Raw genomic sequence first — 26,182 nt, 5'->3', positions numbered from 1 at the left:
TAAATAAATAAGGCACTAAATGCCTTTCCAAAGTGCATGTGTGCCTGTGCGTTAAATTAGTGAATTCTTTCGTTCATGGACGGACACCGCCTTAATCTTGACAAAGTGGGTATTGGCCTTCCTTTAGGAGTGACTAGGCAGAATCTTATAGTAAATGTTGAACACATCATACACAACACCCTACAGCCCTGTCATTTATTAAATTTTTTAATCGTTCCTGTGATCTTCGATCAACTGCCGCCTGGGCTACAGGCTTTATCCCAGATCCTTGTATCCCCCCCCCCCCCTAGTTTCGGCCATTGAGCGTGTGCCGACCATAGCTATGCACCGAGTCGTCCACGACAGGCCCGTCGTTCTACGGGTGGCCAGTGAGCTATACGCTCCAGGGCATGCATATGACCAGTCTAGAGGGCCGAGTCGCAGTAGCCTGGTCCGACAGTCACCTCCATTACCATGCAGGAGATGGTCTGTCTAGGGTGCTTCCAGCCTAAACCCACAGGAAGGGTAAGTAGTTACCACCTTGCTTTGGCAGGAGGACAGAGCTGGGCATTCCTGGAGAGGTGAGTAAAGGGCTCTATCTCCCTTCTCCCCCTTCCCTCCTCCCTAGGCTCTCTGAGCTAGCTGCTCGAGCGGGGGTTCCCCTGGGGAGCTACACCTGGGGGGAACCATGTACGTTTACTAAATCGGTGTATAAAGTGCCTAGAGATTGCTTACCTGTGTCCTGCTCCATGCTGTCGGCGACCATTTTTCCTGTGATCCATGCTGTATTGTTTGTACTTGGCGGCCATGTTCTTGTGGCTGCATTGTATTGGCCTCTATTGACGCTCGGCGGCCATACTTTCGGGGATTTCTGCTGTTTACTTCCTGGGGAGTTACACTGGCGGCCATGTTCTTGTGGCCGCACTGTATTTTGCCTCTAGTGGCCACCTCAGTGGCTATTTTTCATAGGATCCAGGCGGTATTACATCCACGCTCGGCGCCCATGGTTTGTAGGGCCGTACTGCGGCCTTCGGCGCTGTGGCATTGCTTGGTCTTGCAGCCTTTTGCCTCGGTAATCCACGAGTTCTGTGGCCACGCTGGGTGGGCCTCTAGCTGCCTTTCGGCAGCCATTTTTCTGTAGCCCTACTATGTATATATGCATAACACTGGCGGCCATGCTTTTGTGGCCTCAGTGCTGTTGGCCTTTAGTGTCAGAGCGGCAGTCATCTTTATCATTTAAACTACAGTCAGACAGACACGCTGCTGACTAGTCAAACTGAGGAGCTGACAAAAGCAGCAGCCCTATGAAGTAGCCAGCTATCGCAGCCTTTAAAACTGCACAGACCGACAGACACTCTCTGAATAGTGTTCAGCTGACCAGAAGCAGCTCAGCTACAAAACGGCACCGTACTACCAAGTTCCTAGGTGATGAGTCCTCCGGGGAGGAACCCCTTGTCTCTGCTGCAGCTAGGAGGGTGGGTTACTGTACCTTGCTTGGGAGTCCCTGTGTCAGGCGTGTGGGCAGCATGGCATCAGAAGCAGACTTTTTTTCCCCTGACACCTGAGCTGGCAATTGATGCCCCTGCACCTGATGTATCGGTGGATGCTATGTCGGCAATCCTAGATGCCTTTGTTGCCAAGGTGGAAGCAGCGCGTGGAAAAAACGTTGGCTAGAAAGCGCCCCCTCCCCCCCCGCCATCTTCTGGGGACGATACGGAGCCAGGCCCAGCTACGTCTCGGGACCCTGGCTCTGAGGTATCTGACAAAGCGGACCTAGATCGGCCAGACAGTGAGGATGACTCCGGACCCAGGTCAGCACGCGAGAGGGCTCTGGTAAGTGACCTTATCGCCGCAGTGCGAGATACCCTAAAAATAGAGGGGTCTGTAGAAGCGCCGGTCCCTTGTGGGTTCCGTAAGGCGACCCGCACTGCTAAGGTGTTCCCTTGTGTCTTACTTGGACAAACTTTTATACAAGGAGTGGGACAAACCACAAAAGACTTTTTCCGTACCTAAAAATCTGGCGGTGCGTTACCCTCTTGAGGAGAGTTTCTTGAAGAAATGGACCTCGCCCCCGATAGTGCACCCTCCTGTGTTCAGACTAAACAAGCTAACCCACCATACTGGTGGAGGGGGCTCCCGCCTTCAAAGACCCTGTGGACAAGAAGGCTGAGGCGATCACCCGCAACCTATACACGGTAGTAGGTTTGGCGGTACGCCCAACCATAGTTGGGGCCCTGGTGTCTCAGACACTCACGGAATGGACAAAAATGCTGCTCAATGAGTTGGAAGCATGTCGGGCTTCCCCGGACGAGGTAGCCCTAGCTGACCAGCTGGTACAGGGCCTACGTGGCATCGCTATCGTGGGCCACTTGGACGACCTGCTTCTGAGGGCCGCTTCAGCCTCAGAATTATAGGTGGTGAGCGTATCTCTAACCTGTCAAACCTTCCGACACTTGGTTGGGTACTGAACATTCAGAAGTCAGTAATGGTACCGACTCAACGCCTAGTTAATTCTGGACTCTTCAGGGGCAAAGGTTTTCTTCCCTTTGAAAAAATTGCAGACCCTCCGGGCTGCGGTGTGGCAGTTGACATCCCAGAAATGGTCGTCAATCCGCTTTTGCATGCGAGTCCTGGGCCTCATCGTGGCCTCCTTCGAGGCAGTACCATATGCGCAATCTCACACGAGAGTGCTACAGAAGGAAATTCTGTCCTGATGGGACAAGTGCCCATCATCCCTGGATTATCAAATCCGGGTGAGCCACCAGGTCAGGACCTTCCTAGTTTCATGGCTGACCCCACCGACACTTCTGTCTGGGAAGTCGTTCCTTCCTTATCACTGTATAGTCATCACGACAGACGCCAACCTTACCGGTTGGGGGGGGGGGGGTCTGGGGGGTTTTCGACCCAGGGTCGCTGGAGGATTCCCATTTGCCGATCAATGTCCTGGAACTTTGGGCAATCAGGCTGTGCCTCTCTACATGGTCTCAAGAGGCTACAAGGGCATCCAGTCAGGATCCAGTCGGACAACGCCACGGCGGTGGCATAGGTCAACCATCAAGGAGGAACAAGAAGTTTGGCTGCAGCGTCAGAAGTCTCTCACATCCTTAAAGTGGAGTTCCACCCATAAATATAAAATGGTGCAGCGCAAAGCAAACAATTTTAAACTATACATACAGAAAGTTTAAAACATATGATATATAATTAAAAATTATATAATAGAGTCCATATAAAGTGCTCAAGTGCAAAAAGATGATCCAAATCGGAAAATAGTGCAAAAATCCAAAGGGTGATATCCAGAAGGAACCTCCACCAAATAGCAGGAATGGTCTCTCACCTTACAACTTCGACCTGCAATAGGTCACAAAGCATAATCAGAGAACCACCTGTTCTCAGAGGACAGCAAGCAATGCAGCAGTAGAACCACGATATCGGTCAGACTCAGGATCAGGACATGGCAATCAGGGCATAAACAAAGGAGAGGAAATCTAGTGCCCTTGGCGTTTACCGCTGAGAGAGGACCGCATGGCGCTTGAAAGCCAGGTACTAAGACCGGGGCCTATCGGATTCTGTGATTCCTACCATGAGGAAGGCTAGGAAGTTATCCTCTAGGAGGATTTACCATCGCACTTGGAAAGCTTACTTGGCCCTTTGCGTGGAAATGAAGTGGAATCCACTGACTTATTTGGTGTCGAGTCCTGCTGTTCTTACAGCGTGGAGTGGACCAAAGGCTTGCGTTTAAGTACGATTTAAGGGGCAGATTTCTGCCCTGCCTTTTTTTTTTTTCTTTTTTTTTTCAGCGACCCCTGGCGACTCACTCTCTCTAGTGAGATTATTTGTACAGGGGGCTCGACATGTGGCCCCTTCAGTCCGCCCTCCGCTACCTCCCGTGGGACTTGAATCTGTTTCTCTCGGTGCTTCAGAAACCACCGACGAGATTAGGGAGATTCCCTTGTTGACAATTTCTCAGAAGGTGGTCTTTTAGGTGGCTGCTACGACGGTTAGACAAGTTTCTGAGCTGGCAGCCTTGTCATGCAAGGCTCCTCATCTGATCTTCCACAAGGATAAGGTGGTGCTGCGCCCGCAGCTTTCTTTTCTGCCTAAGGTTGTCTCGGCCTTCCATCTCAATGAGGCAGCGTTGCATTCCTTAGATGTTGTCTGAGCTCAAAAAGTTATACTTATCTGCTACTTCTCCGTTCCGGAGGTCAGACTCACTGTTTGTTTCAGTAGTTGGTCCCAAGAAGTGCCTAGCGGTCTCGTCGGCCACCATTTTAAGGTGGATCCGACAGATGGTGATTTAGGCTTGCGCCATAAAGGGTCGGGCGCCCCCCTTTCCTCTCACGGCGCATTCCACCAGGGAAATGGGTGCCTCTTGGGCTTTCCGACATCAAGCGTCTGTTTCCCAGGTGTGTAAGGCGGCGACCTGGTCGTCCGTTCACACTTTCACTAAATTCTACAAGGTTGATGTGAGTGCATCTTCGGATGCTTCTTTTCGCTGCAAAGTTTTGCAGGCGGCTGTTTAGAATTGCATCTCCTCAGTTGAGAAGCTCTGATTTGTTTTGGGGTGGAGTTTAATTCTATGCTGTTCCCACCCCTCGTTTTTTGACACTGCTTTGGGACGTCCCACTTTGTCAATGCTTTGGGACGTCCCACTTTGTCAAGATTAAGGCTGTGTCTGTCCATGAACAAAGAGAAAATAGGATTTTTATACTCACCGTAAAATCTTTTTCTTTTTCAGTTCATGGACGGACACAGCACCCACCCCTCCTTTTTATGTTTGTACTGCTTTTTGACTAACTGGGCCGGGCTGTAGGGTGTGTACGATGTGTTTTAAAATGTTTCTATAAGTTTCTGCCTAGTCACTCCTATAAAATGGCTAATACCCACTTTGTCAAGATTAAGGCTGTCAGGGGGCGTGTCCGGATGTGAACGAGGCAGGACATGCTTTCAGAGAGCTACACATCTCTCCTGTTATCCGTTTTTAGCTTTTCAGCCAAAATGTTTGGTGCTGTGCTATCGGTCCGAGTGGGGGAACATCTGGACATGAGAAGGGCGGCAACAAAGGCTGGTCATCAGACTCCGAAGAGCTAGCGCCAGACCCGATCCTCACGAGGCCCAGACGCGGGTCCCGCCGCCGCCATCTTGCCCTCTTCCTTCCTTCCAGAAGTGCCAGAAAGCTAGCTAGGAAGATGGCGAATGCTGCAGTGGCTGCACAGGACATCCGTGCTGAGGATTCCCTGCCTGTCTCTCCGGATCAGGGGGCTGCCCAGGATGCGATCACTCGCCCGATCCTGGAGGCGATTAATGCTAGCAAGGCCGCGGTCATGGTGAGCTTTGACCACTGAATGCACACTGATCAGACATGACCTGGATAAGATAAGGGGCCGACTTACAGAGGAGAGAATTTCTGGGGTGGAAGATGTTACACATACACAGGGTAACCAGCTGACCTAATTGCAAGCTATGGTGAAACTGCTGCAGAACCGCGCTGATGACGCCAAGGAGGAACAATGTGCGTGTGGTGGGATTGCCGGAGGGTGCGGAGGGTTCCCAAACTACCACCTTTGCAGAATCCTTTTCCAAGCAGTTGCTGAATTTGGGAGACCGACTTCCTACGTATGTGGTAGAACGGGCGCACGAGTTCCCACTGGCAGACGCCTACCTGGTGACTACCCACGTCCCTTCTTGGTGAGATTCCTGAACTACAGGGATCGTGATATGATCCTAGCTGCGTCCAGGAAGACCCAAGACCTGAAATATGAAAATATGAAAATGCCAGGGTGATGCTATTCCCTGACTTCTCAGCAGATACACAGAGGAGACGGCGCTCATTTAACCACTTCCATACCGCGCCATAGGGAAATGACGGCAGCAGGAACCCCTCGCCGATCCGGGTGGACGTCATATGACGTCCTGTATTCCCGGCGATCTAGGGCGCGGCGCTCGTGCCACGATTGCCGCCGGGTGCCCACGATTGCCGGTAATCACGGCAGGAGTGTGGATCTTTGTGTGTAAACACACCGATCCACCTCCTGTCAGCGGTGAGGAGACCAATGTGTGTTCCCAGTACAGAGGAACACACATCGGTCTCCTCCCCTTAAGAGTCCCCCTGCAGAACACACCTTGGGGAACATATTAACCCCTTCAATGCCCCATAGTGGTTAACCCCTTCCCTGCCAGTCACATTTACACAGTAATCTATGCATATTTATAGCATTAATCGCTGTATAAATGTAAATGGTCCCAAAAACGTGTCAAAAGTGTCCGATGTGTTCGCCGCAATGTCACAGTAAAAAAAATCATAAATCACAGCCAATACTAGTAAAAAAATTTATAAAACTAAAATGCCATAAATCTATCACCTATTTTGTAGACGCTATAACTTTTGCGCAAACAATCAATATACGATTATTGCGATTTTGGTAAAAAAAAAAATATGTAGAATACGTATCGGCCTAAACTGAGGGAAAAAGTAAAAAAAAAAAAAAAAAGTGATATTAACCACTTCCAGACCTGCGCACGACGATGTACGTCCATTTTTTAAAGATTGATATCTCGGTAACGGCAGCAGCTGCTGCCACAACCGAGGTATCAATCTTTAGTGTGCGCGGTCTGGTAAACGATAACGGCGGTCTCCGCGGCGGATTCGCCGCGAGATCGCCGTTATCGGTGGCGGGAGAGGGCCCTCCCGCCGCTCTCCCGCGCCCTCCGCTGCTTACCGGAGCCGTCGGTAGCGGCGGAGGCGATCGAGACCGTTCGGCAGCTGAGCGGGGACGAGACTGAAGGAAAAATCTCCTTCGCCCGTCCCCATAGCTCTGCTGGGCGGAAGTGACGTCAAAACGTCAGTCCCGTCCAGCCTCTTAAAGAGACAATTTTTTTTTTTTGTCATTTAAGCCCAAATATGAGGTCTTTTTCACCCCATATCTCATATTTAAGAGGACCTGTCATGCTTTTTTCTATTACAAGGGATGTTTACATTCCTTATAATAGGAATAAAAGTGTAAAAAGTAATAAAAAATAAATAAATTATCAAACAAAAAAAAAAAATTAAAATCGCCCCGTCCCGACGAGCTCGCGCGCAGAAGCGAACGCATACGCGAGTAGCGCCCGCATATGAAAACTGTGTTCAAATCGCACAAGTGAGGTATCGCCGCGATCGTTAGAGCAATAATTCTAGCCCTAGAGCTACTCTGTAGCTCAAAAAATGCAACCTCTAGAATTTTTTAAACATCGCCTATCGAGATTTTTAAGGGTAAAAGTTTGACGCCATGCCACGAGCGGGCGTAATTTTTAAGCGTGACATGTTGGGTATCATATTACTCGGCTTAACATTATCTTTCACAATATATAAAAAAATTGGGCCAAATTTATTTTATTTTTTCCAAAAAAAGTGCGCTTGTAAGACCGCTGCGCAAATACGGTGTGACAAAGTATTGCAATGACCACTATTTTATTCTCTAGGGTGTTAGAAAAAAATATATATATAATGTTTGGGGGTTTTAAGTAATTTTCTAGCAGAAAAAACTGTTTTAGTCTTGCAAACACCAAATCTGAAAAACACCTAAGGTCTGGAAGTGGTTAAAGTAAAAAATATTGTGTTTTTTTTTGTTTTTTTTAAATTGTCCTTTTGTTTATAGCGCAAAAAATAAAAACCGCATAGATGATCAAATACCACCAAACGAAAGCTCTATTTGTGGGGGGAAACAAACATAAAGATTTAGTTTGGGTACAGTGTTGCATGACCACGCAATTGTCATTCAAAGTGCAACAGCGCTGAAAACTATAAAAATTGGTCTGGGCAGGAAGGGGGTGAAAATGCCCTGTATGGAAGGGGTTAATGATGTCAGGAGAAGATTGCGGAAAAAAAATATCCAGTATAGCATGTTCTACCCCCAGCAAACTGCGCATTCAACATCAGGGTGCAGTGAAGTTTTTTGATAATCCTCTGGATGCCTGTGATTGGCTGGACAGGAATCCTTGATGAGGCTGTATCTCAAGATGAGTATTGGCTCCTGTCAGTTGAGCCTGTTGTGCCTTATTTTGTCATTCCCTGGAATGTCATGTTGAGATTGGTGAGGGGGGAGTTCACTGCTTTCTTTTCATCTGGCAGCTGCAGTGTATTTTTGAGGATCATCAAAATGTGTGTGTGTGTGTGTATATATATATATATATATATATATATATATATATATATATATATATATATATATATATATATATATATATATATATATATATATATTTTTTTTTATATATATTTTTTTTTTTTTTTTTTTTTTTTTTTTTTGTGTGTGCTGTCCTGCCGGGAATTTTAGTTTGTTCATTATGGCCCTCACCGAGCTAGGAGCCCTGACGCCACTAGATGGCAGCAGACTACTGCTTTTCCCTGTATTCTTTCACAGAGGCCAAGTTTACCATACCTTACTGTTTTTTTTTTTTTTTTTTTTTGCTCCCACTTTTAACTGTTTATGTGGAGCTCTCTGGAACTCAGGAAAACTATCTGTTTGACCTGTCAAACAATTGAACGTTTGGAGGACCTTCCAACAACATTTTTTTTTTTTTTTTTTTTTTTTAGGTCTGTCTTTTTGGGGGGTTGGAAGCTGCATTCCAGACCATGTTTTTTCTTGAAGCTTTTTTTCTTCAAGTTTTTTTTTGTTCTTTGGTTTATGGTGTGTGTGTGTGTGTGTGTGTGTGTGTGTGTGTGTGTGTGTGTGTGTGTGTGTGTGTGTTCACTACTCAGTTCCCGGTCCTCGATTAGTGTGGGCCTCTCCAACTCATGGAGGTTTTATTTGCCTTTGGGGAAAATTTGAGATGCACCTGCGATATGTTTTTCCTATGGGAATATGGTTAATGTGATCAAATTGGTGTCTTGGAATGTGAGAGGCCTAAATAGTAAATTTTAAGAGGGCTTCGATGTTCCAATATTTAAAGGTGGTAAAGCCGCATGTTGTCCTTTTTGCAGGAGACTCACCTGGATGGTAGCAGAATTCTGGCCTTGCGTAAGCACTGGATTCAAAAGGCATTCCATGCCACTTATTCAACGTTTGCCAGGGGCGTGTCTATACTTATTAGTAGGGCACTTTCTTGCACGATCCACCAGGTGTTCACTGATCCAGGGGGACGGTATGCAGCATGTGGTCTTTGATATAAGTACTTGTAAAATGTTACTTGTTAATGTATATGTGCCCACCTCCTTTTAATGTACAATTATTATATGACTTGTTTGAAGCTAGCACCTCATGCGTATCTTCCGCTTCTGATGACGGGACTTCAACGCCACGTTGGGGGCGTTGGATTCCTCTAATTCTGGGGGGGGGGGGTCGGTAGAATTTGTCTTGGGCATCTGTGGCTGGTTTGACTGAGATATGGCGATCTAAGAATCTTACTGCCGCATGTTTATTCTCACCTCTCGCTCCTCGGCTAGGATTGACCTGGCATCTGGTAATCAGGCCATGTTATCTTATGTGAAGGGGATGGACTATCTAGCGGGTGGCTTATCGGATCATAATCCACTCTCCGTCTCAATGCTCTTCCCGGCAGTCAGGGGGCGCGGAGTTGGAGACTCCCCGGGATGGTTACAGGAAAATCAGGTCTTCACATTTGCTGGAGGCGGTCACTGACTATTGGGCCCTGAATGCAGACTCGGCTGACCCGACAGTTGTGTGGGATGCCTTTAAGGCGGTGATCTGAGGTGAATCTATCACGGCCATAAAGGGGGTACGGGTGGATCAGAATGCTGATTTTCAGGGGCTGCAGGATAAGTAAAGGGAATGTGCATGCTGCTGATCATACAGACGCCTCTTATACTGCCTTATTGAAGGCTAGACGGCTTTCTTTGCATTGTAATAACCTGGCACATACTGAGGCTACACATAGGGCAAATTTGTTTTCTGAAGGACAAAAATGGGAAACTACTGGCTAGGCTGGTGGCGGACCATAATCGCATTAAACATATATCAGTTGTTAGAGGTTCGAATGGTAACTTAATCGGGGACCCGACTGCCATTTTAGCCGAGTTCCAAACGTTCTTTTCAACCCTGTATGCCCCGATTCCACCATACAACCCTTCTGCCCTGAGAAACTTGCTGGGGAACCTGACCCTTCCGAAGCTATCTGAGGTTGATCGGGCGGCTTTGAATGCCAAAATTACCAACAAAGAGGTGGTTTTGGCAATATTTGCCTTCCCCCCCCCCCCCCCCCCCCCTAATAAAGCGCCTGGTCCAGACTGATTCCCGGCTGACTTTTACAAATTGTATGCTGACCAATTGGCCCCCAGGCTTACGGCTTTGCTAGATTGCTGTTTACAAAAAAAGGCGCTTCCGGCCTCAATGCTTATATAATTTTACTGCTTAAGCCAGGTAAGGACCCGTTGGAGTGCTCGTCATACAGACCCTTTGCCCTACTGAATATGGACCTTAAAATTCTGACAAAAGTGTTGGCAAGGAGACTTGCTGAGGTTATTTCCTCCCTGGTGGATGTCGACCAGACAGGGTTTATGCCGGGCAAGTCCACTGATACCAATTTGCGACGTCTCTCCATGCATTTGCAATTCCCCAATTTGGATTCGTTCTCTAGAATCATTGTCTCTATTGATATAGAGAAGGCTTTTGACTCAGTGGACTGGTATTTTATGCATGCAGTCCTTTAGTGCATGGGGTTTGGCCAGTCCTTTCGGCAATGCATTTCTTACTTCTGTATAGTGCACCTAGGATGGCTATTCGTACGGGGGGGGCGGTCATACTTCCGAGTATTTCTCAGTAGGTAGAGGTACCAGACAGGGTTGCCCGTTATCGCCTTTCCTGTTTGCGCTCATGATGGAGCCGCTGGCAGTGGCGTTGAGGGCGTCAAGAGATGTTAAGGTAATCAGGGTGGGCAGCATTGATGAAGGGTTAGCGCTATATGCTGACTATCTCTTGCTGGGGGAGTCGTTGGAGGCCGCCTTGGATATTATGAACACATTTACCACTTATTCCGGGTTAAGTTAACTGGAGTAAGTCGTCCATTAAAGTTACGGCAAGTGTGGCTGATTATATGTCCCTTAATTTGTTGCCCCTTTTGATATTTTTTAAACAAAGCGCAGATTTGGCAAACGCTCCCTTTATCTCTGATAGGAGTCCACCTACTTCAGATGAAAATTCTCCCAGTAATTTTGTATTTTTTGAGGAATGCTCCGGTCTGGATACCGAAGTCCTTCTTTAAGAAATTACAGTATCACCAGTTCGTTCCTCTGGGCCCCTAAAATGCCTAGAGTAGGGTTGAAGGTCCTGCGGGAGCCATGGAGGCAGGGGGGGTTGGCGCTGCCTGACTGGCGTAAGTTTCGTGTCCGTCCATGAACTCGGAGAATGATTTTACGGTAAGTAAAAAATCTTATTTTTCTTTATGTGCAAAACCTGAAGCAATAAAGTTGCTTATCAATACGTGCAAACTAGCAAAAGGTGCTGCAAATATACAATGATCCAAAAATTATATAAAATGAATGAGACGTGCAAATTGCTGTAAAAAAAAATTCAATAGTCCACAAATATAGAAACGAATGAATCAATTTGTGCAATAATTAAAAATATAAATTAATAAAGTCTTTCATTCCTCAAGTGATCGTGCTTGGTTGCTACATGCCAAGTGATCACAGCGATCCGTGCTAGAGTAAGCAGAACGTCACACCACTTCGGTCTGCAAACCTTTTCAGTGTCGGCAGTACATGCTTTATTGCTTTTGCTCAAATGTGAGTACCTATTTTATAGTTTTAATAATAAAAGGTTTTTAAAACAAGAACACCATCGGGGGGTTCCTTTCTCCTATATATGGGCTAATATTTGAAGCATCACCAGCAGCGTAGGCGGGAACGAGATATCGCCAGTGGCATACACTGTGAAAGCTTCATACACCAAGAGGGGGTGGAATATTCGGTGAGTGCGGATTTTATAAGAGCACGGATTGCTGTGATCACTTTTGGCATATAATTACTGCACAAATTGATTAATTTGTTTCTATATATTTATTGTGGACTTTTGATGTATGTATTTTTTCCAGCATTTTTTTTCTAGTTTGCACGTCTCATTCATTTTATATCATTTATTTCTGGACTATTGTATATTTGCAGCACCTTTTTGCTAGTTTGCACGTATTGATAAGCAACTTTATGCTTCAGGTTTTGCATATAAGATAATCACTAATTTAATGCACAGGCATGCATGCACTTTGGAAAGGCATTTAGTGTCATTTATTTAATTCATTTTGAATTTATAATATTTTCACTACTGCACTTTAGGCAAGGTAATTTTTGAGAACTAAATAGGAAATTGTTAGGGATTTTAATAAAATAGCGCCACTCCTACTATTCAACCCTATTTACTCCACTTGGGTGGACTAATATTTAGAGGCAGCTGCTTTATTAACTCCTCTCCAGGGCTTCTGTCCCCATCTCTCTCAATTTAATCATCTCTGCTGGTATTGCAGCTTTCCTTTTCATTGCGCGGATTCACACATTTCAAAGAGAATGTTCGCTACACCCGGATGTGTTTCAACTCCTTTGCCTGAGACGGGGCATGCCAGACGTGGATCTCCTGGCTTCTCGACTCAATCGGAAGGCGTTGAGATTTGTGGCCAGGTTTAAAGATCCCTAGGCGGACGCGTTGGTGGCTCCGTGGGGACAATATCGGCTAATTTATGCCTCCCCCCGCTAAAAATTCTTCCTCGTTTGCTTCGCAGTGTGGCGACTGAGGGGATTACGGTGATTTTAATTGCCCCAGATTGGCCTCGGCGTCCCTGGTACGCCAACCTAGTACGCCTGGTGGCGGATGTTCCTTGGCGACTTCCGATGCGGGAGGACCTTCTGTCGCAAGGTCCTATACTTCATCCTGCTTTACAGTTGCTGGCTTTAACGGCATGGCTGTTGAAAGTCAGGTACTAAGGACCGAGGCCTGTCGGATTCAGTAATTTCCACCATGCTGAGGGCACAGAAGTCATCTTCTCGGAAGATTTATCATTGCACGTGGAAGGCCCACATCTGTGTGAGGAGATGGAGTGGCGTCCAGACTTATTCAGTTTCCACGATTCTGCTGTTTTTACAGCCGTGGAGTGGATCAAAAACTTGCCTTAAACACCATTAAGGGGCAGATATCAGCCTTGGCTGTCTTCTTTCAACGACCCCTGGCGGCTCATTCACTTGTGAGTACGTTTGTGCAAGGGGTTTAACATGTGGCCCCTCCAGTTCGACCACCACTGCCTCCGTGGGATTTGAATCTGGTGCTCTCAGTACTTAATAAAATTCCGTTTGAGTACATCAGAGATTCCCCTTTTGACACTCAGAGTTGTCTTTCTGGTAGCTATTGCATCAGTCAGGAGGGTTTCTGAGTTGGCGGCCTTGTCTTGCAAGTCTCCCTACTTAATCCTCCTCGAGGATAAAGCGGTGCTACACCCACAGCCTTTGTTTATTCCGAAAGTTGTTTCGGCTTTTCATCTATGAGGACATTGTGCTTCCATCCTTGTGTCCTCGACCGTCGCATCCCAAAGAGGTTGCTTTGCATTCCTTGGACATGGTCCGAGCTCTGTTGGTGTGTCTGCTAAGGCTCAGTTTCGGAGGTCAGACTCGCTGTGTCAGTGACTGGTCCAAAGAAAGGCCTGGCGGTCTCGTCGGCCACCATTTCTCGGTGGATCAGACAGATCATGATTCAGGCTTATGCCCTAAAAGGGTAGGCGCCTCCCTTTCCTGTCACGGCGCATTCGACCAGTGTAATGGGTGCCTCCTGGGCCTTCCGACATCATCAAGCGTCTGTCTCCCAGGTGTGTAAGGCGGCGACCTGGTCGTCCATTCAGTTTAACTACGTTTTACAAGGTTGATGTGCATGCATCTGCGGATGCTTGCTTTGGCCGTAAAGTTTTTCAGGCGGCTGTTTAAGGTTGCAACTCCTCCATTGAGGAGCTCTGGTTGATTGGAAGTTTGTTTGCTGTTCCCACCCCTCGTTTTTTGACACTGCTTGGGGTCGTCTAAGGTCAAGAATAAATGAGCTGTGTCCGTCCATGAACGAAAAAGAAAATAGGATTTTTGTACTCACCGAAAAATCCTTTTCTTTGAAGTTCATGGACGGACACAGCACCCACCTCTCCTTTTTTGTTTGTACTGCTTTTTGACTGAGCTGCAGAGTGAGGGGTTATAGCCAGAGGGACCAGCCCCTAGGCGGTACTGTTCAGCATTTCTGTTGCATGTTTAACATGTCTGCCTAGTCCTCTTCTGATAGACGGCATATAAACCCTAAGGTCAAGAATAAAGGAGCTGTGTCCATCCATGAACTTCAGAGAAAAGTATTTAAGTTAATCTAATTTTTGCAAAGAATTGTGGGAAACAATTACAACTTCAAAAAACTCACCATGCCTCTTAAAATACCTTGTAATGTCTACTTTCCAAAAAGGGGTAATTTGGAGGGTATTTGTGCTGTCCTGGCTTGTTGGGGTCTCAAGAAATTGGCCATCAGTACTTCAGGTTTGATAAATTTTTCAGAGATTGGCACTATATTCTTTTTATTATTCAGGATTTATTTAGCGCCAACAGTTTGCGCAGCGCTTTACATCAGGGAAGACCGTACCGTCACAATACAAATCAATACAGGAGGGATCAGAGGGCCCTGCTCGTTAGAAGTTTAACAAAGTGTAGTTAGCTGTGGGGGATATAGCTTGTGAACTCTAAATTTCACAAAGACCAAATAATATACATGGATTTAAGTTATTTTTACCAAAGATATGTAGCGGTATACATTTTGGCTAAAGTTTATTAAGAAAAAAATACAAATTTTCTAACAAAGAAAAATGCATTTTTTTTTGTTTACATAATTTTCAGTCTTTCTTGCGCAAAAAATAACCCAGCATTGATTAAATACCACCAAAAGAAAATATTTGTGTGAAAAAGGACAGATTTCATATGGGTACAGTGTTGCATGACTGAGTAATTGTCATTCAAAATGTGAGGACACCGACAGCTGAAAATTGGTCTGGTTAGGAATGGGGTTTAAGCGCCCAGTGGTCAAGTTTGTTAATTGAACAATCTGAATTTAGAAGCGGTTTGGCTACCATGCACAGCTGCACCAGATTTTGTACACTAGTTTTAGTAAAGCAGCCCTTGTGTCTTAAGCTTCAGTGTCTGGGCAGTGTTGCAGCCAGGTAATGTTGCAAAACTAATGCCCTTTGGTGACATTGTTTTTGCTTATGTATATTTGGTGCGGTCTAACCTTTTTTATTGCAGTGTAAAATTGTACATTGTTTTGTATAACAGTGTAAACATATTTGTATTTCCCATGTTTGTTTATATATTTGCCTAAGGCTTTGTATTACATTTTTTTTTTTTCTCCCCACTCCACCTTTTTGTTTGTAGATAAAAGACACTGGGGCAAATCTAGCCATATGTCAGTGGGGTTTTGATGATGAAGCAAACCATTTATTGTTACAAAATGAGCTACCTGCAGTTCGCTGGGTTGGTGGTCCTGAAATAGAGGTAAGAAGTGTAATCTATACCTAAAATTCAGCACTGACTTTAGAATAAAAAATTTTGTTAATTTTGCCGTTTCCTTTCAGTTAATAGCTATTGCCACTGGAGGTCGTATTGTTCCACGATTCTGTGAATTGACAGCTGAGAAGCTTGGATTTGCTGGTATAGTTAAAGAAATCTCCTTTGGAACAACAAAAGATAGAATGCTTGTTATAGAACAATGTAGGAATTCAAGAGCTGTGACAATTTTCATCAGAGGAGGAAATAAGATGGTGAGTGTAAAAGTTGCAGTTCCATTGGATGACTTTCTTTTTATTTTTTTTTCTGCAATTTACATACTAAGTAGAATAACATTCATGTGTTTGTGTTACCGAACAAGGGTTTTTCTAATGGCGACCACATGCCTTGGTAAAGCTTCCTAAAATGCTAGTTGACTGCAGATGTTGGTGGCTCATGGAACTGCTGCCCAGCGAGGATTTTTCCCTTTACTGGTGTTACACTTGAGCTCATCCCAAAAGCATTATACCACACTGTCCAGCAAACCGTTGCCAATAAAACAGGTTATTCAGCCAAAACTTTTCTGGTCATCAACAGCCTAGTGCTGATTCTAAGCCCAATAAAATGTTTTGATCACTATCATTCGAGAGGTGCACAGCTGTAAAGCATAAAACATTTGTTTCACTGCCAGGTTCGTACGGCATACAGACCTACAGCACTGCTTCCAGCTGGCCAGGTCCGTACGCCATATGGACCTGCATTCCTCTGCTATAAGCTTGTTTAACTTCAGTGACCATAAACTTAAAGCATAATTGTTCAGCAAAAGCTGCTGAACAAACTGATAGGTCTGATTAGTATCTTATAAGCCACTGATCAGTGCTTCACCTGCTTTGTCTTCCGCCCTTCCACCTGGCCTTGCTGTCATTTAAAATGCCACCTTAACTCTCCCTTACCCTGTCTTCACCCTGCAGCTCTGATTACAATTGTGCATTCTATGTACAAAGGTAAACAAAAAAACTGTGTGCGGGGGGCGTGGTCTGAGTATGGCTGTGTGAGAACGCACAGAGCAGGAACTCCAAGCTCTCCACCTGCAGATCCAGAGGAATGGCATCTTCCTAGCTGAATGCTGGCCGGTATGGGTACAGTTAAGCAACGGATTACCAGGGCCTCTCTTAAAGCAGGGGAGAGCAGTAAGACAGTCGGACATGCAACTATTTTTCCCTGCGTCTGAGAAGCGAGAGCAAAAAGAGGACGCGGAACGATTGAGAGGGGTGCGAATTGAAAGGAAGTGGAGAGCAGCTAGGAGGGGAGGACACCCGGCAAATATCGGATACTGCGGCCGGAACAGATGGCGTGCCTGTTTGGAGAGAGATGGAGAAAGATCTGCGGGTGTTAATTCAGGCTTTACCTACTAGAGTGGACCTGGAAGCATTGCCCACAAAATGGACATAGAATGAATGAATGACTTGTATAGCGCAACTCATGCGAACTGAATCGCCTCTGGGCACTTTTTCCAGCCAGAGTCTGCTTGGCTGTTGCTCTCTTTCCAAAGTGGAGGAGGTGCATTTGGCAGATATGCAACAGGTGTATGCTGAGATCAGGAAGGTAACGGAGCGCCTTGATACAGGTGAGGAAAGACTATCATCCCTGGGAGAGAGGATTGGTGTTCTGGAGAAGGAGAGAGAAAACTATATGGAAACAGTATCTGATATGCAGCTCCAGATTGAGGAATTGGGGGGCCGTCGCTGTAACCTGAGGGGGGTTCCAGATCAAGAAAACCTCCAGGAGAAGGTAATACATTTTTCATATAGTACTAGAAGGTAAAGTTCCGGCTAATATGGATAGGGTACACAGGGCTATGGGCCCCAAATCAACTGACCCCAAGAGGCCAAGGGCCATAATATGCTGCCTACATCGGTATGCGCATAAAGCATAAATACTAAGGAAAGCATGGGAGGCAGGCACAATTAAAGCTGAGGGGGTGATGAAAGTCCTACCTGATGTCTCCCGTGCTACATTGCAGCGTAGAGCTATGATGAAGCCAATCTTGGGATTGTGTAAAGCGGGAAGGGGGGACATACCGCTGGAGGTACCCCCTTGCGGTGGTGATAAAAAAGCATTTGGCCACGTTTTTGTTGCAAACGCACAGTGACCTTCCTAAACTGTTTGCATTTTTGGAGGTGGAACCGCTCCTGGTCCCAAATTGGAGAATACCATTGTTCAAATTTATAAAGAAGCTTAAAAAAAAAAGTATGAGATGCAATAATCAGCTGACTTATGTTAAATGTTAAAAGTGGCTCCTGTTGGAGGGAGAGGAGAAATAATTACAAATAAGGGTAAGGGGGGAGTCCCGGGCCCCCGCTGTGTTGGGGTGCTGGTCCCCCTGCCCCCCCCCCCCCACATCGGGGGAAAATTTCTTTCTCTCTGAAGTACACATTGGAGAGTCATTGAAATAATATCATGATGAACTAAGGAGAAGAGGAAATATATATAACACTCATTGTGACTGACAATCCCTTTTTGGATGTTTTTTTGTTTTTTTTTTCTCCTCTCGAATGATGGAATTTAACCCAAATTTGTCAGTTGACCGAATAGGATACTGGATGGAAATATATATAAAAATCCGGTCTGATTTATTTGTATGAACTTTATTTTATTTGAGAAGGACTAAAAAAAAATAGGGATAAATTATTATATTTTTTATTTTTGGTTATAATAATGATCAATCCCTAGTTATGGTTATTGAAATATTTAAAAGTTAATTAGGTAGTGGGGGTGGAGGAAGGAGTAGGGGGGAGTTAAAAGGTGGATAGGTATCACAAAAAAATCACATTAAGGGAATAGAGGGAGGGGATGATTTTTTCTTTGGGGGTGTGTTTTTTATTTTTTATTTTATGGTGTTTTTGGATGGGAAGCAGTGTGAGAAGGCTTTCCCTTATCCCCCCCCCCCCTTATAACACAGGGAGGGGGAGTAGAAGGAATATGTGATATAACAGTTGTATAAATCGTTTTTTGGATTATGGATGGAAAGGGAGGAGAAGGTGGGGGGGCAATAGCACAGCTGCCCCAGGCCTGAGCATTCTAAGCAAATTCCACCTATTATATACATCATATCTTACTAATAGCATATATCTCAATACAGCTCAATAAGGCTCTTAATGAGAGAGAAAGGAGAGGAAATCTTTATTAGACTCGATTCACACCCATGCATGTTGCTTTTGAGTGTTTTTGCAGTGCTCTTTGCTGTGCTTGCTGCGTTTTTCGACATGCGTTTTTTTTACCGTGATCCCACCGCAACTCTACCTCGACCTGCGTTTCCCCTATTCATAATCATCATTTTTTTTATTTTATTTTTTTGCCAGTAATTAAATTTTTTACATTTCCTTAGCAACCAGCTATAAACGGGACCCAATGGTGATGGAGGATATTCGGAAAGAGGTGAAATGGTTCTTTCTAGGGTTGTCCCGATACTAGTATCGGGACCGATACCAAGCATTTGCCCGAGTACTTGTACTCGGGCAAATGCTCCCGATGCTTCACCCGATACATGTACTGTCGGCGGTGATCAGTGCGTGGGGAAGTTACAAGCACCGATCGCTGCTGACTGTCCCGTGTCCTCCAGCCCCCCTCCATTTTGCTGCAGTCTGTCTCCCTCCCTCCATGTCCCCCGCCGTGTTTTTCTCTCTCTCTCTCCGGGTCCCCCTGTGTTTCTCTCTACCTCCGTGTATCCTGCCATGTTTCTCTCCCCTTCCGTGATCCTCCTCCACCCCCTGGAATTGTCAGGATGGAGAGCGGGGTAGGAGTCGGTAAATCCGGCTCCTTACTGCTCCGAATGTACAGAGTTAGTGATCACTGACTCTGTCAATTCACATAACTGAAACATCATAACCTGTGTTTACAATGTTTCAGTTTATGAATGAAGAGAAGACGCTGTCTTCTCTCCTTTCATTTTCAGCGCAGCTAATGCTGCTGAGAAAGGGACTGGGGAACATGTGTCCCTAGTCCCTTTCCCTGTCTCAAAGGGGAGATGTCAGAGGTCTGTTGAGACCCCTGATATCTCACCAAAGCCCCCCAACAGGGCTGAAAAAATAAAGAATAAAAAAACAAAAGAATAAAAAAAATTATTGTAGAAAATAAAAAAATAAAATAAACACACTGACATGGTCCACCCCCCCCCCCCTTAAAAAAAAAGAGAGCATTATAAATAAAAAAAATTGTTGGATAAAAAATAAACTACTGACACGTGTACCGCTGTCACATGAGATTAAAAAAAAGTATTGGTATTCGGTATCGGCGAGTACTTGAAAAAAAGTATCAGTACAACCCTAGTTCTTTCAGGTGAATGATAACTCAAAGTACACTGGGAGTAATTTGGAAAACGCATAAAGCTGTAATACGAGGTGTACTGATTAAACATGGAGCAAGGATTACCCACTTAACCCCCGGACCATATTGCTGGTCAAAGATCAGAGCATTTTTTGCGATTCGGCACTGCGTCACTTTAACTGACAATTGCGCGGTCGTGCGACGTGGCTACCAATCAAAATTTTTTTCCCCACAAATGGAGCTTTCTTTTGGTGGTATTTGATCACCTATAGATGCATTATGTCGAATGACCTGGGCTAGGTGTTCAATTACCAGAACGAAAAGCAGGGGCGACGGTGCAGCCCTGCCGAGTGCCATTAGAGATCCAAAAGGGTGTGGAGGAGGAGCCGTTAACCAGGACAGACGCTGAGGGGCCAGAATATAGTGCCATAACCTTGGAAACAAAGGTGGGACCAAGGCCCACCTGTTCCAGGGAGAGGAGCAGAAATTGCCAGTTGACCCGGTCAAACGCCTTCTCGGCGTCAAACGACCTGTGACGGTAAATTTAAATTGTGACGGTAGATGTATGATAGAAGAATAGTTTTGGTCGTATTGTCCCAGGGACAAATCCCACCTGATCTCTATGGACGATTGAGGGTAACCGTGGAGAGAGACGACATGCTAAGACCTTCGCATGGAGCTTGACATCAAGGTTAAGAAGCAAAATTGGCCGATGGCTACCGCATTGAGAGGGGTCCTTGCCGGGCTTGGGTATGACCGAAATGTTAGCGGACAAAAGGTTACTAGAAGGCAGGTGAGTATCGTCGATAGTTAAATGCCGTGGACATTAGTGGGGCCAGAGCCTGTGCAAATAACTTGGAAGAACCTGGGGGTAAACCCGTCAGGGCCTGGACACTTCCCACATTTCAACCCCTTAATGGCAGAAAAATTCTGCCGTCAGGGGGTTATCTAAGGCAGTTGTCTGCTCAGGGGCTATCCGGGGTAAGGCGGTCTCAGAAACGTAGTCCTTCATGTTGGAAAGGTGTTGGTCTCCCTTATGGGCCGGCGTGGTCTGCGGGGGTAGATTGTATAAATTAGAATAGTAACGCGTCAGAGATACCGCGTATGTTTTTTTTTTTTTTTTTTCCTCGATCCGCAGTGCATGTATGTTGGATGGGACGACGGGAGTGGAGAACCCTCGCCAAGTGTTGCCCACATTTGTTGGCCAAGGAGTAGTGTCGGAGGCGCCCCCTATCCCTAGCTATGATAGAGTTGGCATCCAGAATGCAAAGCAGTTCCCTGCGGGCTTTTGACAGGTCTACATAGGTCGCTGGCTCGGAGTCCCGTTTATGTGCCAATTCCAGTGTATGTATGGAGGACAACAAACGGGTGACGTCAGCAGACCTGGCTTTCTTCAGGCGACAGCCATGTTGTATGAGAACCCCCCAAAGTACACACTTCAGGGCCTCCCATTTAGTAAGAGTCAGTGTCATCTAGTCTATGGTCTTGGATAAAGTCTCGGATCGCCTGTTCAACATCCGCTACGCACGGAGTATCTTTCAATAGATTGTCGTTTAGACGCCACAAGAGCGGTCTATGTGAAGTTGGAGGGTGCGCTAGATTAAGGTGCACAGGGGCATGGTCAGACCATAGCATGTTGCCCAGGGAGACCTTAAGTGGGAAATCTAGTAGCGATTGAGAAACTAAGTAGTAGTCAATGCGGCTATAGGAATTAGGGGCCACAGAGTAACAGCTGTAGTCTCTCTCAAATGGATGCTGCACGCTCCAAACATCCACCAGTTGTGAAGTGTGCAGGAGTGACTTTATGCATGTGAGAGTAGTGAAGGGAATGGAGGACTTACCGGAGGAAGTGTCTACAGCTGGAGAGAGGGCCACATTAAGGTCACCGCTTGGATGAAACAAGGACCACCAAAAGTAAGCAACTTGTTCAATACCGTGGACAGAAAGCCCCCTTGGTCTTGGTTCGGACCATATACATTAGCCACTGTGAAAAATAGAAGGGTTAGATTTCAGTTTAAGGAAAAGAGAACGGCCAAGGAGGTCAATAAGGGAGTCTGGGACTTCAGGATGAAATGACTTGTGGAAGGCAATGGACACTCCTTTGAATTTTGCCTGCGGGTTTGTGCTATGATACCAATGATGATAATATGGATTATTAAGGGTTGGGATAGACGAACCCCTAAAATGGGTCTTCTGAAGGAGCAACATTTTTGTCTTGGCCTTGTGAAAATGATACAGCACCTGGCTGTGTTTCTCAGGAGTGTTGAAGCCCCTGCAGTTAAAGGAGGATAAGGAAATATGATCATGTGGCATCATGACAGTACTGGGAGAAATTAAAAGCAAAATTAATTGGAGAGCCAGGGTCTGCTCATTCCAGGCGAAAATATAAAGAGGGACAGCATGCAGAGAGGAGAAAGAACAGAGGAGAAAAAAAGAAATGAGGAATAAAGTAGATGAGAAACAGCGCCAGGAAAAGGGAGAACAAAAAGTCTGTGCAGCAGGGGACAGAAACCATCTCCTGAGATAGGAAAAGAAACAACAAGCCACTGGGTGGCAGTTTTAAATCAAGAAATAAATAGCTAAACGTTACTAAGCTGTAAAACATGCTAGAAAGAAAAATGGAAAATACAGTGCTCACTAGAGCGCTATCGGACCTAAGTGGGGTAAGCGCGGTAAGCCTACGGAGTGACGACCGTTCACGGGGGAACAATAACTGAGAAAAAATGAAAAATAACCATTGTTATAGACACTGTAAAAACTGAAGTAGAAACTATAAGGCACAGGTGCACTACAGGAGGTAATCCCCCCCCCCCCCCAACTGTATCTAGGTAACACAAGAGGACTGGGGACTCGGCAGAACAAGAGCCCAGGTAAGGGGAGACAAACAGGGAATACAATTAACAACTGCAAAATTAAACTCCTAGTAACTGTCTATGCAACATGCTCCCCTAGAGTCCACGTGCCAAAAAAAATATATAAAAATATAATTGAAAAAAATATATAAGAGGGGGGGGAGGGGATTGCAAGTGTTGGGACCGCTCAGGAATGAGCAAACGTCTGTCCAAACAGTTCCCATGTGGGGGGTGTTAGTTCGGTGACAAAACAAAGAAAAACACCCTGACCTCTGGGCAAAGGCATGCAATTTGCAAAAGCCGTAGAAGAGTCAGCCCTCCGGTGGCTTCCAAGAGGAGCCTCTGGGACGTTTGTTGCCAGATTTCTGCCACTGTGTACGGAATGGAAGGCCCGGTGTGGTGGGCGGCAAGGGCCAATCAGGTTGTACCAACGGGTTAGGATCTTGTAGCATGTCTCCTGAATCCTCGTGGCGATGGGATGACTTATGGGAAAAGTAAAGGATCTTCTCCCTCTGTGCGTCCATGAACTGGGTGCCCAGGTCGGACTCCCACTTGGTTAGGAAGGAAGGAATGTATCCCTCCGCCAGTCTACTCAGAGGCATAAATAATTGAGACTATGCCGGACCGGTTCCCCCCCGGCAGCACAGGCGATCCAATTCCGTAAGCGGATGAGAGGTGCCAAGGGTCTGTAGACACTTGCGCAGAAAGTTGCAAAGCTGGAAGCCGCTCCAAAAGTCCAACGGAGGGTCCGTGGCAGACACCCCAGCAAAGGTGGAGAGTCGGCCATCGGAGCCCACGAAATCTGCGACTTGTGGTCAACCGCTGGAAATGGGGGCTCCGAAGACCGGGCTTAAACTCTGGGTTGCCCGGAACCATGGGAGAAGGCAACGGTGACACCGAAGTGTGTAAATGTTTTCCTGGCTACCAGAAGGGTGCTACCCAGTGTGGGGTGATCAGAGGGCCTTTCGGAGTGGCGACGTGATCCACGGCCAGCTTTTAGCTGTACCGTCTGAGTCCTCCATCTCCATGGCCACCCAATGTTTCGCCTCTGCATGGCAGTGCCTGTCCACCAACCTAGTGAGGTGTGAGGCTCTGTAATAGGCTTTCATATCTGGGAGCCCGACCCCTCCCCTATGTTTTTCAAAATGGAGAAGTTGTAACCGGATACGAGATTTGCGATGGGACCAGACGAAATCTCTGAACATTGAGTTCATCCGCTTTAAGAACACTGGGGCCAGGCGAATGGGACTCAGTTTAGGTTTTGAAAAAAATCGCAATAAGCATTTATTGGTTTGCAAAAAAAATATAGCATCTACAAAATAGGGGGTAGTTTAATGGCATCTTTATTTTTATATATAATATATACACGCATTTTTTTTTCTTCTAGTAATTGCAGCGATTTGCTATTATCGTGACTGCGACATTATGGCGGACACTTGACACATTTTTGGGACATTGTCATTTTTACAGCAGTTGCTGCTATAAAAATGCACTGATTACTGTAAAAATGTCACTGGCAGTGAAGGGGTCAACCACTAGGTGGCGCTGAAGGGTTTAAGTCAGTACTTCTTACTGTTGGGGGGGGGGGGGGCGTGGCTACGAGTGACACGTCACTGGCCGTTCCCGATCACCGGGAACAGACCATCAGTGACAGGTCACTAGGCAGAATAGGGGAATGCCTTGTTTACAAAGGCATCCCCCTGTTCTGCCTTTGCCGACCACAATCGCGGGCCGCCCAAGAACATCTAGTTTCCAGGACCCGCACTCACGTGGTGCGCCTGCCCACTGGGCGGCAAATTTAAAGGAATGTACAGGTACGCTAATTTGCCTGCCCGTGCCATGTTGTCGACGCACATCTGCGTGCGGCGGTCGGCAAGTGGTTAACGACTATTTGCATGAACTTTATCATTATCCACTTCAAGAGTGTGGGATACACGTATCTCTCTCTGCATGATACCTTTTGCACAATTTACTATTGTTTCAGGGTTAACTTTTGCCACATTTCTGTTAGGGAGATTATTTTGAGCCCATAGCATGAAATTATATAGCACCAAATATTTCTGATATTTTATAGCGCGGTTAATGCTGTTATTTTATCATTGGCATATCCTTTTTTTTTTTTTTTTTTTAATTCCCTTGTAAAATAAAAAGCAAAAAAGATTAAAGATGGTACCACTAGGTATAGTCAGTGTAAAATACAAAATTCATGGCAAATAGGTAATGCACTTGCATTTTAATTTGAGAGATACGTTTAGTATGTGTAGAGGAGTAAGAGGAGCAATGCACCATTTTACATGGTATTGATGGGATTACTCTTACTGTAGATCCCATGCAGACAAGAGACTGCTGAGTTAGACATGTAAAACTCTATATGAATGTCCACATATTTATGGAGTTAAAACACTCCATTTGGACAATTTATGTGGAATCCTTATTTTTTACATCCATGACCCTCCATTGTCTGTTTTGGATACAATTAATATTTGCACCAAGCCTTCCTAATACTTCCTTATTTGTAGGGTTGTGTTTTTTTCATTGTTGCCAGAAAATTCCAAATTGCTCTTGACAAATGTGTTCATGGCCGTTTCTTTTTTTTCTTTTATAGATCATTGAAGAAGCTAAGCGCTCCCTCCATGATGCTTTGTGTGTCATCCGTAATTTAGTAAGAGACAATCGCATTGTTTATGGTGGTGGGGCAGCAGAGATATCCTGTGCATTAGCAGTGAGCCAAGCTGCTAATAAGGTACGTTTGTTTTACAAAATTGAAGAGTTAATGCATGACAAAGTACTATAATTTGGCTAAAAAGACCCAACGATCATAATTGCCTTTCCTGTTGACCCCATCTGATCAATATTTTTTAAACCAGGTGTCGCCGAAGTACGGCCCCCGGGCCACATCTGGTCCGCTAGGACATTATCTGGCCTGCAGCTACGGTCGTCAGACTCACTGCAGGGACTGACTCTGCTTGAGTTGCAGGGCTTGCTTTAAATTCTGACAGGTGTTGAGGGTGTGCAGCCCAAGTCCTGCGACTCGAGTAAGCCAGCAAAGTCTTAATTATTTCAGTGCAGACTTGCATCTCCCAGCACTCGTCTGCAGTTAAAAATCCAGTGTAATTTTTCGCTGTAATTTCAGGTACAGTGTTAGAAAGAAAGGGATTAGTAGGTATTGGCGCCTGCTGTTGTGAAAAATATATATTGAATGATTAAATGCGATAAAGTGATAAGGATGATTGATTATCCATAATTTGAGTGATGTGCCCTCACTCCTATATGTGCACATGCAATACTTATAGATTCCACAAGTGCATATAAAGTGCATTAAATAAAGGAAAAAAGATTATATAAATAAATAGAGATGAATAAGCAATTGATTTGGTCCATGTGCCTTTTAAAGTGCTAAGTTATTGCTTTTTGAATACTTCATGCTGCAAAAAGTGCTATATAATCCGTGCAAAGTGCTGCGTGTCACGCTTGGTAAATAATTCTTGTGTTCCACTCAGTGCCCCCTTCCTCCATGCTCTGGTGTACCCCGCACTCACCAGATCAAGACCCC

At 45.6% G+C, this 26,182-nt stretch overlaps 1 protein-coding gene across 2 annotated transcripts in view; it reads left to right on the top strand.

The window, feature by feature from the left end:
• CCT5 (chaperonin containing TCP1 subunit 5) overlaps positions 1 to 26,182 on the top strand; it is a 244,834-nt gene that overhangs the window by 131,368 nt on the left and 87,284 nt on the right. For both annotated transcript variants that reach the window (XM_040353424.1, XM_040353425.1), the window contains exons 7-9: positions 15,341 to 15,460; positions 15,541 to 15,726; positions 25,235 to 25,372. In XM_040353424.1, coding sequence (XP_040209358.1) covers positions 15,341 to 15,460; positions 15,541 to 15,726; positions 25,235 to 25,372 — 444 coding nt within the window. The remainder of the gene's footprint in view (positions 1 to 15,340; positions 15,461 to 15,540; positions 15,727 to 25,234; positions 25,373 to 26,182) is intronic.

The sequence above is a fragment of the Rana temporaria genome, chromosome 5, assembly GCF_905171775.1.
Source record: "Rana temporaria chromosome 5, aRanTem1.1, whole genome shotgun sequence".
NCBI lineage: Eukaryota > Metazoa > Chordata > Amphibia > Anura > Ranidae > Rana > Rana temporaria.
Note: the sequence above shows the minus strand (reverse complement) of the source record. Positions and strands in the feature narration are given on the sequence as shown.